Raw genomic sequence first — 12,655 nt, forward strand, 5'->3', positions numbered from 1 at the left:
CTGAGGCAGGATCTTGGCCACTTTGAGTGGCCGGGCATGCTGTGAAAAAACTCCCTTCACACAGGACCTTTTTGTACAGTAATTTTCTTGGTTGTGATGGGAGCATGAAAAGAAGATAGGGCAGCCCTACAGCAGTCGAGGCTAAAGCAGCTGGTCTTTCATTTCGGTGTGGCCTCTGCTGCATTGTCTGGTAGCAGCCTGCAAGGCAAAGAAATTGGCCCAGTTAGTCCCATATGGTGTCTGTAACTCCTAGAGTTTTGTTGTTGTTGTTGTTTTTTTTTGTTGTTTTTTAAGATAAGGAAAACAAAAAGAGAAATTGTGTGACAGTCAGCAGCAGTTGTGAATTTCCTCTGGATGCGGTGAAAGATAGCCTGGTTATGAATCAATATTGAGCTGTAGTGTCTCATTACAACATTTATTGTGACCATGGAAGTTCCCGTCTGCTCTAATGATGACCTTCATTTTTAATGAAGCGGTGAGAAATATTGACAAAATAATACCTATGTGGGTTACTTACTAATCTCCAGCTATCCCTAGTGAGCAATTACAATGAATCATTAAAATCAGGAGCCTATAGGTTATATTGAGGGCTGCGTGTTCTGCCAGCAGTTCTTCCCCTTTTAATGCTGGCAGTTATTTCATTGATGTCTTTGCCAGTGTAATGTTTGTAATAAACAATGTCTGCCAATGTTAAAGGGGGGGGGTGTAGAAGTATATGCAAATCCTGAACCAGGATCCCTGAACAGCACTGCATTGGTTCCCTCATTCCCTTGCATGTGATTTATTGTCGGATGCCTCAAAGACACCGAAGATGGAGTTAAGGAGGTCTCCTGAGCCTAATTTATGAATTCTAAGCACTGCCTGTATTCTGCGCAACCTAGTTGTGCTCAGTGCACTATGTGCAGATTGAGTAATTGTGCTTGGCGTGACTTGCTTTTTTAACGCGCAAAGTCAATCAATAACGTTGGGATTGTTAAAAGATTTTTTTTTGTTGTTTTTTTTGTGTGAATGGATTTGAATAAAAGGAGCCCGTTAAGTCAGGATCCATTTGTGTGCAGTTCAGGTCTACTGTGATAACTATGATGGTAGAAAGGTCAAAACATTTCTCGGTATTCCACAAGGACGTGTCAAACTTTGTGGGGAGCTGTGCTCAACGGAGGGTGTCTTTTTAAAAAGTCTCCTTTATGGCTGTATTCCCACTATTAATTGTTTCCCTCTGGATCTTGTATGACTGTACACCTTATCGATTCTCTCATTTGGTTGAGCGAAATTCCCCCAGCTGGCCCCGGCGAATGTAAGAGCTCGCTTCTAATTCAGTTGCGCATCGTTTGCCAAAAAGTCCTCTCAGGGGAAATCCTTCGGGAGAGTTATCCATAAACATTAAACCTTTGATCTGCATTCTTGCACCCTGCGGTGTTTGACTGACACTCCATCCATGTTCCCTTTTTGGATCTGGCTCAGCAGAAAAACCTGCACTAACATATCTCTGCTTGTCCATCTGGATCCTTACTGAGATAAACCCGGTCCATCACACGAATTGACTTGTCATCTATTCACCTGTGCCAGCAGTTTGTGCTGCATTAGATTGCCTCGTGCACTGTGACCAGAAACCAATCAGTGTTCCCTCAGGTTCACCACTGTTCGCCTGGGTGGGGGGATTCTGCTGCATGCGTCTGTGCCTCATTTGAAAAGTAAGACAAAACTCCTTATTCGCCCAAATGTGGGATTCTCCCCGTCCGTCTTAACGGCGATGCAGCCTTAATTGGAAGTGTAGCCTAATGCCTTTGCTCATGGGAATGATAGGAGCTGTGCATCCCATTAGGAGGATGTTCCAGGTTTCAGGTTTGCTCACATAATTAAAGAGAAGCGTTGGACTCGGAAACACTGTCAGAATCAAGTGTATGAATTCAGTTTAACCTCCACCATAGGAACCCCAGAAAAACTTAGAAGTTTTATTTGTTGGTGTATATCACATGAGCAGCACCCATGGCACTTATCCATGAACCATTTTCACTTTATGCTTAACAGCTCAAGCAAAATTATTTTGAAATTCATAATATGAAGTCTCGCTGGTGCACCATTTCCATTTATCTTCCATCTATTTCAGGCCAATAATTGTTCTGTTTGACACTGAAAAGACAGATTTTCATTGAGTGGACGTAGAGCAAGTGAAATTGTAGCTGCTCTGTGCCTGAAGGCTAAAAGAGAGGAAAAAGGAAAGTTTTCATTACCCTGAAGTTGTATGATTTGATCAAGATACAAACATCATTTTGATTGACGTTTGTTTTTTATTACAGATGGCACTGTTCTTCCCAATGTTTTGTCAAAATGCTTTAAATTAAAGAGTGCAGTTCTGGAAAGAATTAACTATTTTTAGTCACTAAAGATGCTGATTGTGTGTTGCACTCTATATCCAGAGCTACGTCTTGTTCATGCAAAAGAGAAACTTCACCAAGTTTCATATACATTTCTAAATGACTTAGAAAGATCTTCTTTGCTGTGATCATCTTTCATGACAATAAATATCTGAAACAATAAAGCCTGATCATTTCCTCTCGAAATGATGAGACATTTGTGAGGAACAAGCGTTTGTGGGATGAGTCTCAGACTACAGTGTGTAGTTTGCCTTTACCAAACATCTTTTCTTCGCCGTTTTCTTTTACTCTTGTTTTGAGCTCCTGGATTTCAAGGTACGGACAATAACGTGCCTGTCACCTCTCAATGCAGAGACATCAAGATGAGCGTTTGAAACGGGTGGCGATTCATATCTCCACAGTCAAGGAAAGAACTTTATCCTCCAGGATAACAAGGCTCGCTCCCAGAGAGCAAATATTTGGCAGTGCAGAGGATGGATTTCCCTGGTAAACAGTCCTGAACTTAACTCCTCTGAACACTTATGGGATCAACCCGGGTCTGGTTTTCATGCCAGAGTGACTGTTATAATCACACCAAACATAAAGGCTAGTGGTGGTCCAGAAAGTTATAGGAATATTTTCATTCTTTTTTTTCTAAAACTGTCTAAATGTCCTCAGTCCTTTATTTATTTTTCTGTTAATTCGTTCTGTCAGCAATTTATTTACTCAATTTTCAGTGTTTTGAAGATGAAGTATCTTCCTCCCAAGTGGTAAAAATAAATATTTTGTGTGCACTTTGTGATTCTGTCCATGCAGTGAACCCTCATGTTACTGGTTTATTGTTTTGTATTTATATTATCTTTTTTTTTATTGACTTATCTGCATAACCTAGTGAACTAAGTTATTTAGGATTAACAAAGTTGTCTGAATCTTAAAGCAAATGCTTGTTGAATATTGTAATCCCACCACAGCAATCTGTGAGCAATCTGATTACGACCATTAGACCCACATACTCCGCTCTGCTGCTCATCCCACAAATGCATTTTTCATGTAAAGGTGGTACCATTGGAAAAGAGAAATTAACAGGCTTCCCCCCTGATATTGGATTTATTGCGGAAAAGCATTATAAATACTCTATTAAACAAAAAAATTTGATGCATAAATAGTCAAAACCCTTGAGTGCTGCCTTCGCTATCCGATATTTGACACAGAAGAGAAAATGATCTCACGTGAAATACTTACACATTTTTATTACAGATCAAGAGTTACTGAACACTTATCATGTGTAATTTTCATTCGTTTCTTCAGATCTTTAAAAAAAACATTTTCAGAAGGTACTAAACAACAATTTGAATCAGAAGAATATACTTTGATATAATATAGTGCTGAGATTGTTCCCCTGAAGGATTCACGCACGGTAGGGTTTTGTTTTTTTTCTGACGGAAGCATTATGGTGGCTCCCTGAGAGACTCCTGGAAAGTAGAATGTGTTCACCTGCACCCTCAGTTTAATGGGGAAGAATGTGAGACTGAGAGGCCGTGTGCAGGGAAGGCACGAGAATTAGATAAAACCGCGACTCAGTGAGTGTTACAAAGGCCAGCAGATATACAGCCTTCGACATCAATCACCGAGCTCTACCAAGCCTGCACTGAAAGTTCAAACATCACTTAAAAACCTGTCCCCTTAGGTGCAACACATAGTGGTTTTAATTTGAACATGCTATGCTACTGCAGCCAAGTACATCTATTAAAGATGAGACCCTGGCAAGAGTTCTGTGCTGGCAGACTTGTATATTTTTCTCTCACCTCAAGGATAAATGAAAGCTGCTTACTTACAGTACAAGGTGAAAACATCTGAAATGCTCATGAAAGTGAGAGAAATGTCTATTAGAGCAAACAAATAAAGAAGGCACTCACTTATGTAAAAAAAAAAAAAAAAAGAAGAAGAGAGTCTGAGGTTGCTGGTTTAGCTGCAGTGATCTTTAATCTGCAGCTCTTACAGGTTTCAAAATGTTTCTCTTTGTAAATTTGTTTGCAAGACATTTCGACTTTTATGTAAGATCATTGTCAGATTCCGGCACTTTATGCTCGGGAGGGTTTATTTGAGATAGTTGAGAGGGGAAGGCAAGTGTGTGTGTGTGTGTGTGTGTGTGTGTGTGTGTGTGTGTGTGTGTGTGTGTGTGTGTGTGTGTGTGTGTGTGTGTGTGCGGCTAACAGCGCCGAGTCGAGGACAGCTGGCATCACCCAGGGAGGATGGAGGAGCAGCAATCTGTTGACCAGTGAACCTTATGTGCCCTTCTTGTGCCGACCTCCTCCTCACAGCACGGAGGAGAGTGATGGGGACCGGTGACGTTTAGGGGGAACAAGCCAAAGGGGTGGGCGACCATAATGAAGGCAGAGTTTTATGGCTGTTGTGTGGCGGTATACTCTCACTCTGTGGCTCCAGCAGTGCCAGCCACTCGGTATGAGGGAGGGGAGCACAGCCTGAAAACGGCACGCAATTGTGTTTAATTGTGACCGATGCCGATGCAGACTCGTCCCATCAGTTCCTCTTGATTGCGCTCGGAGGTTACGCAGGGCCTTGAGTCCCCGCTTGAAATGTTTGCTCATCTGGTGGATGTGGTTTTATGTGTTCTGTGGTTGTTGAGTCCCTTCTTCGTCTTTTTCTTTATATTGCCTTGTTATCAACTTCAGTCTGAGCTGTTTGATTAAACCTGATGCATTGGAAACCACTCTGTGGATAACTGCTTTGGCTGTGAAGGACACTGTGGTACATGTTTCACATTAACTCCTCTCTTATACCCCCCCCCCCCCCCCCCCCCCCTCCCTGTCTGCGCTAAGCCACACGGCCCATCAGTCATGTAACAGGTGAAATGAGCCGATGGCGGAGGAAAAATTATGGTGCGGCACAAAATTGTTGCTGCAATTAAAGGCAGATCCCTCTAATGCAACATTTTTTATGCAGCTCTCATATGGAAAATTAGTGTAATTCAGCCAGGTTTCAGTGATGCTGAAGACTGGTCTCAGTCCCTTGAGGCTGACTGTATAGATATGTCTGTCAGGGGGGAAATTTCAGTGAGACTCTGGAAATGAAGCAGCGCTAATGTCCTCCTCCGCCTACTCGGCTGTACTCACACTCATCGCTGTGTTTGTATTCTCTCTAATTTCAGGACCTGGGAAGTACAGATGGTCCCCCGCGGAACTGGAAGGGCATCGGGATTGCTATGGTGGTGATCCTGGGTGTTATGTCTCTGGTCATCCTCTCCGTCATCCTCCTCACGCCTGGTAAGAACGTGGAAAAAGAGAGGGAAAGGACAAAGAGGGTATGAGAAGCCTGAGGGAAGTAAACGCACCAAAGCAGAGAGGTGCTGTGATGTGGGGAACTAAAGGAAATAGTTTGACATTGCAGGAGATATTCTGTCATATTCCGAGAGAGATATGTCACATATGAGAGTGGAATGCTTTCTGGTTGCAAGTTTAGATGAAAATATTGATTTACCTGTCATGTCTGCAGGGTATAAGTGAAGCGACAACCAGCTGCCAGTTAGCTTAGCTTAGCATAAATAGCAGGGACACAGAATAATCGTTAAACCCGATCCATTACCGACTCAACTAAACCTTCTTACCTGCCCCTATAAGGCTCACTACTTCACATTTCATACAATGTTTTTATATAAAGTGAAAAAAAAAACATTTCAACGTATTATAAAGTTCACATCTACGGACCGGTTCTTGGCTCTGATCAGTTGCCAGGCAACCAGAGATGAATCCAGGAAGTGGCTGCTCCCAGTCATCAAACGGTCTCTTTGAGATCGTTAAAGCCACTAAAACAATGGCTTCTTAGTTTGGCAATTTAGTTTTTTAGTACTGATTAAACAAACGAGAAATAATGTGGTAATCAGTGAGATTTAGCGGTGCTTTATGGTGGATTTTGTTGTTGTTGATGAGCCCGGCTAGCCGTTTCCTTCTGCTTTTAATTTAGCTGACAGTTACGAGGAAGCAACATTTTAGTCTTATAGTCCTTTTAATCTTTAGTATCTATCCTGAAATGTTTAGTTTGCCATATACAGTATACCCATCTTCGTGAATTGATGTACAATGGAAATTTCCTTCACATGGAGCCATTAAGGTTTTATCTTCTCCCCTATCTTATCTATTAAATACTGTTTGTGACATTGAGAACTAGCAGACACATCAGGAATGGACTCAGAACAGCAGGACATGTTCCATTTATGACATTACACCTCACCACCTATCTGCTCTGCATGCTTTATTTATACAAGGCTCATGAACCCTCCCCATCAACAGTGTGCAGAATGCAGGCTACAGATATTATTGACACTGCCAGGCGTCAGCAGGATCTGGTAGATCATGCGTAGCTGCGCTGGTGTAACTCGTGCACAAACTGGCCATGATTGGGTTTACATATTTTCCTTTTTCATCTGACACGAATGGCTTTGCTATTTTCACATTTACAGCAAACCCACAGAAAACACAAATGACTCACTGCATTTTTCTCTTGGTGGAGTATGAGTACGACAGAATTATAAAAAGTTTCACACTGGAGGTGTTACAAAGTCATGAGAGTAAGGAAGGAATGGAAAGCCCTTGACTTGCTCCGTTAGTGCTTTGAGCGCAGTGAAAAAGCCACCCAAGAGCCCAGCTTTAATTTTATTCTTGCTATTTTTTTCTACTTTTGAACTCATTGAATTAAGAATGTGTGTACTTCACCCACTTCGTTTTTTGTCTTCAAAAGTGAAGAATTGTATTTTCCAGAATGCAATTTTGTTTTATTTATTTTTTGTTTCTTCAAGGACAATTACTCTCCAAACCCAGCAAATGCTGGAGAGTATTATCTAATGCCAAGACAAAGCAGAAATATAAGCCAAGCTGAATAAAAATCCCAGCATATTGCATGTCTGAAAGTTTCTGCTGAACTTTGTATCTCTGCCTTTAAAGATGAGTCGCACTTGTTACTCCGCTCCCATCTCACCATGGAGGACCTGGAAAGCGAAGAGTTCAAAGTTCATGACCCCAGTGTGGCGTGGCTGAACGGTAAGGGCTCACGCTCTCATTCATACAACCTATTCCTGATAGATGGAGTGCTCGTGGCAGTTTAACTCCACAATATTGACGTCACCTGAAACAGAGCGATTCAAATCCTCCGTCTGATCAACTGAACTGAACTGTAACTTCACCCTCTCAGAGAACGAAGTCGCTCTGCGCACCCGAGAGGGACACGTCCTGTCATTCAGCCTCACCAACAACCTAACAAGTACCCTGCTGGACAATAGCTCCCTGGTGAGTAACCGCAACACAACGCATGACGAATGAGTCTCGGTATTGATTGACTCATATCCGCAGACAGCCGGCACACTAAAGGACCGAACGTGGAAGTAGGCAGGCAGGGAAGCTGCTCCACATCCCACCAGTTCAGACAAAAAAAGATCTCGCAGAGTGACAGTATCGGCTCATTTCCCCCCCACTCTGGCTGCTGTGTGAGCCCTCAACATGTGCCTTCAAAGAGAATTTTCCAAGCAAGGGCATCATTTTGAACACCGCCTCTGCGCGACACTGACAGACTTATATGGGTCATCGCCGAGGAGCTTAAAGCAGGGTTGGGTTGTCAGGTTGAGAAGTCTCTCCTTGGTGTTGTGATACAGTCTTATCATCTCTGCTGCTCTTTCCAATTACTGAAAAATATATTTTATTTTGTACGCATACAAAATAACACATGGGAGTTCCCTGGTTTGAAATCTGGAGGCAGTTTTAGCTAAATATAGTCTCAGGCTTTTAGATCAAAATTCACATTGAAGCTTCATTTAAAAATCACTTGCTGTTTTTTTGCAAGTGTTACAGAAACGTGACAGCTGTACACACATTTCATTAAATATTCAAAAGAAATTTTAATTTTTAATGCATCATGTTAGACTCAAAATGCATAGTTTTGTACTTTGTGGAAATACATAAAATTGTTAATTATTAACATTAGAATGGAGAAACAATTCTATTCCATTGTTACAGCTATGTAAAGTAGCCACATTACCAGCTTTATAGACTATATTAGGTGGATAAACAGTGGAAGAACAAATGAATAAAAAGACACTTAACTATCCTAGAATGTGATTTTTTATCAGTGAGAGGATAAAAGATGTAAAAAACGTCCCAGGATTGAGCCTTGGGTTAGGGTTATAACTTGTCAAATTATTCCTGTTAGGAATTGGCTGACCGGCAGGGATGAATGTTAATCTCTAGCTGCTCAGGTTGCGTCAAGAACTGTCTACGTATGCCTGTATAATGTAAAAACATCATGATCACATGCCACCCAGACGGACAGAACACAGCGCTCTAGATTGTTGTCTCACGTTGCATTTTCTCTGCAGGATCTGACCGCCACTAAATTCCAGGTGTCAGCAGACAAGAGGTTTGTCCTGTTGGCGTACGACATTCGACCGGTAAGTTTTCCCACGACGTGAAGTCGGCCTCAGATTTGTTCAGTAAAAAAAAAACCAAAACAAACAAACTATAAAGCCTTTTTTTTTTTTGTAATCACTAGAAAATATCTAGGGCCATAAATTATCCATGAAATATCAAAGACAGGCCATTATGTCTCACAAAGCTCAACATGTCTGGCGGGCCACTGGTGGCTGCAAAACATTGGTGACATACATCCTGATCAGAGACTCAAGGAAACAACAGCGGGAAGGAGCAAGAACATGAAGGAGGAGGAGGAGGAGGAGGAGGAGGGGGAGGAGGGATTTGTGTGTGCGTGTGTGTGTGTGTGTGTGTGCACGCGTGTGTGTGAGCTCATTTCTGCTACTGCAGCAGTCTTCAGCTCTATAACACCAACCGCCAAATGGCTGGGTTAACATATGAGGAGTTGAATATTTAAACTGGCTGATAGCAGAAAGTGCAAGACGTTGAGGAAAGCAAAGAATGAGTTATCAGTGTGAAGTGGGTAGTGAAAAGGTGCAACAAAAAAAAAAGAAAAAAAGGAGGGGATATCAATGAGATGAAGAGGTAAAGTTGGAGCCGCGGTAATGAAATCACCCTCGCTCGTCCAGCGGGGAATTTTAATGAGGATCTGACAAGAATTCCGATCGCAGGTGCTTTCAGATAAGCTTCGGGGCTGAGAATCGCAGATCGACTCCCGACTTTTAGTTTATCACCAGATAGCTCAGCTTCTCCAACCAGCTCGCTCTTGCAAACACTCAAATCATTAATAAATAGTTGACTTGTTTCCTCAAAGGGAAGCCAAGTTGTGTAATGTGCAAGTGATCGGCAAAGAAAGAAAGAAAGAAAAAAAAAAGCCAATGTGGAGGAAATGGAGGTCCTCAGCACATTTTAAAAAAGAATATGGAAACAGATTTTGCGTCTCTTATGTGCTCTCATTTGTTTGCTCTCTCAGTCTCCTCCATCTCTCTGGGTTTCGTTCTGAGACCTGCTTTTTTTTATTTTTTGCATCTAATCACTGCGTATCATATTTCCTCTGTGTGGGGGGAACGAATGAGCCTGTTGCTGTGTTACAGCGTTCGTCACAAACCCGGCGCATCCATTCTAACTGAATTATTGAGCAGTTAGCATGTAGTCAATCAGTTTTCAGATATCTCTGTAGAGGGAGAGCTCAGATCTACGACCAGGTCTGGAGGTTGCTCTGGTTGATTTAAGCCATGCCATTAGCATACTTCCTTTGATATCAGCATGAATTGTCTCGTCTCATCTGTATGCTCGGAGTGTGTGCACACTCGAGGAAATCAGAGGCAGCAGGCACGCCACCTGGAATCATTTGTTTATTTAGGAATGGATATTCGTGCGGCGGGGTATGGTTGGGTTGGGTTTTTTTCCGTCATTCTCCCCCTCTTTGTTGCTGCCTCCATCTCCCTTCTTGCTTCGTCTTCCTCACTCTCACTCACTTTTTTTTTTTTTCCCCCCTCCGTCTATCTCTGGGGGGATTTATGCTGACTGAAGCAGTTTGCGCCAGGCACCGGCTTTGCTGTTGAGAAGAGGAGCAGCACTCTGCCGAGAGTGGCAGAGAATGATAGAGAAAAACAGAAAGCCAGTGGGGGGAGAGACACTCACGGCAGAGCGGGCTGAAAAATGGGATATGCACCGTTTGCCCTCACATACACTGGCCAGTTGAAATCAATCAGAATGATTATCAAAGAATGTCAGAGATCCTGGGAGGGGAGAGCTGCAGTGGAGAGAAATGGATGAGCTGGCCATGTGTAAAGTTAAAAGGTTTCCCTGGATTTTGTATTAGCTCTGGAGGCTTTTGGGGGTGCTTGGTGGTTGAAAATAAATGGATTTTGATAAGCCGGTGTACATGGAAGTGAGGTAGGGATTCCGCCTCATAGGAACAAGAGAAAGCAGATATCCTACAGGAAATGGCTTCGCTTTAAAGCCTGTTTGACTTAAGCAAGATTTTATTTGTGTGAGTTTCTGTTTGCGTGAGAAAATAAAAGCGACGGGGGGGGGGGGGGGGGGGGGGGGGCAGAGTGAGAAGCATAGAAATGAGTGGCATCATTTTAAACAAGCGTTAATAAAATAGGTCAGCAGAGGTGACCGTTTTCGACTGGTGAGCGGATGCAAATGAGCGAGTTGCTGGTGAGACGGTGCAGTTTGGGGACAAACAAAAACGCCAGGGGAGTTGTGTCTGCACTCTGCAGCAAACGCTGACGGGTGTTTGTATCAAAGGCGGCGCATTGTGGGGCTGCTTGGAAATGCTTGTGGGGCTGGAGCAATGTTGAGACGGGAGGATGCTCTTTATCTCTGCGCTGTCAATTCAACGCCGTGCAAAAGGTCCCAATATCTTGGGTATAGCTGAGGGGTGCTGTAATCTTCACACAGATCCTTTGTCTCATTATCCCACACTATCTTATGGAGTGTTTAATCTGTGTACCCCCCCATACACACACACACACACACACACACACACACACACACACACACACACACACACACACACACACACACACACACACACACACACACTATGGCAGTATGAAGGGGGTGGGTAGTAAAAAATAAAAGAGGGAGTGACAAGCACAGCGATCCACGGGATTTATGATATGATACTGGCAGCTATTAGAATTCACTCTGCCTCTCCAAGACAGATGCTCTCCCTCTCTATTTCTGTTCAACACACACACACACACACACACACACACACACACACACACACACACACACACACACACACACACACACACACACACACACACGTACACGATCACCCCTCAATATAAAGAATCTGCAAACAGTTTCATGAAAATGAAATTACAAGTTGAAGCATCGGGTTCCCAAACAAATCATAAACAACCGATTAAACAGAGAGTGGATGGCAGTGGTGCTTAACACTTTGGCCCTAAAAAAAATATTTAAACTTTATGTCTTCACCACTGATAAATGAAACCTTGAATATGGGCCATGCAGTGTCACAGTCGTCTGCTGTAAACCGGTTGCTGTTAACTTGAGGTCCTGGGCCACCTTGTGTGCATTGGTTGTCAAAAATCAGCTTTAACACTGGAAAATCTTCGTACTGTCTATGATTGACACGCACAAACTGGAGAGTTGACGCAGCCTTTAGCAGAAATGTTGTTATTGTGTTATCTCAGCTGGCTCGCCACAACTTTTATCTGCTTTATTATGAAATATCTTTCTCCATTGTACGTCAAACTTTTAATTTGTGCCCCATCATCTTCCATATTGTGGTTTTTTTTTCCTTTTCATTTGCCAAATTCAGATATCTTCGCACTACTGATCCGATAGTTTATATAACTTCTTCCATCAGCACATTTAACACTATATTACGTTTTATTATGTGGTTGTTGTGACTCAGCGCTCTGTTCAATCACTCCGTGGTGACCATGAACAGATGAATAGGGAATTGATCTCTTATGCAAGATCTTAATAAATCGTGACCTGAGTTTTCAATATGCTGCTGAGGCTTAGAATGTTAAACAATAATGCAACAAACAGCTCAACCTCACATTGTCAACATTATAATATTATCATTTACATACATTTACCCAAAAGATGTTCTGGAGAAACCAAATTTACTGGCATTTCATTATGTTTACAAAAACTGTTTTATAGTGTGCATTATAAGTTAATTCTTCGTGCAAAACCTCCACGTAACGCATATATATCCACTGATATTGTTTTTCCACACCAAACTGTATTTTGTGCGACGTTTTTCAATTAATTTTCAGTTAAATAATTACCGATACTGCGAAATACCTCTTTACGTGTTCATGTAAATATTTTTGCACACATACTTACTACTAGAATTTTGCAAAATGT

General features: G+C 42.3%; 1 protein-coding gene across 1 annotated transcript in view; it reads left to right on the top strand.

Moving 5' to 3' along the window:
* LOC308113851 (inactive dipeptidyl peptidase 10) overlaps window positions 1-12,655 on the top strand; it is a gene marked incomplete at its 5' end in the record, with an annotated part of 32,958 nt that overhangs the window by 1,998 nt on the left and 18,305 nt on the right. The window contains 4 exons of the mRNA XM_080470372.1: window positions 5,524-5,638; window positions 7,313-7,408; window positions 7,560-7,654; window positions 8,737-8,808. Coding sequence (XP_080326498.1) covers window positions 5,524-5,638; window positions 7,313-7,408; window positions 7,560-7,654; window positions 8,737-8,808 — 378 coding nt within the window. The remainder of the gene's footprint in view (window positions 1-5,523; window positions 5,639-7,312; window positions 7,409-7,559; window positions 7,655-8,736; window positions 8,809-12,655) is intronic.

This window comes from Lipophrys pholis (assembly GCF_963383615.2).
Source record: "Lipophrys pholis genome assembly, chromosome: 8".
In the NCBI taxonomy this organism is placed as follows: Eukaryota; Metazoa; Chordata; class Actinopteri; order Blenniiformes; family Blenniidae; genus Lipophrys; species Lipophrys pholis.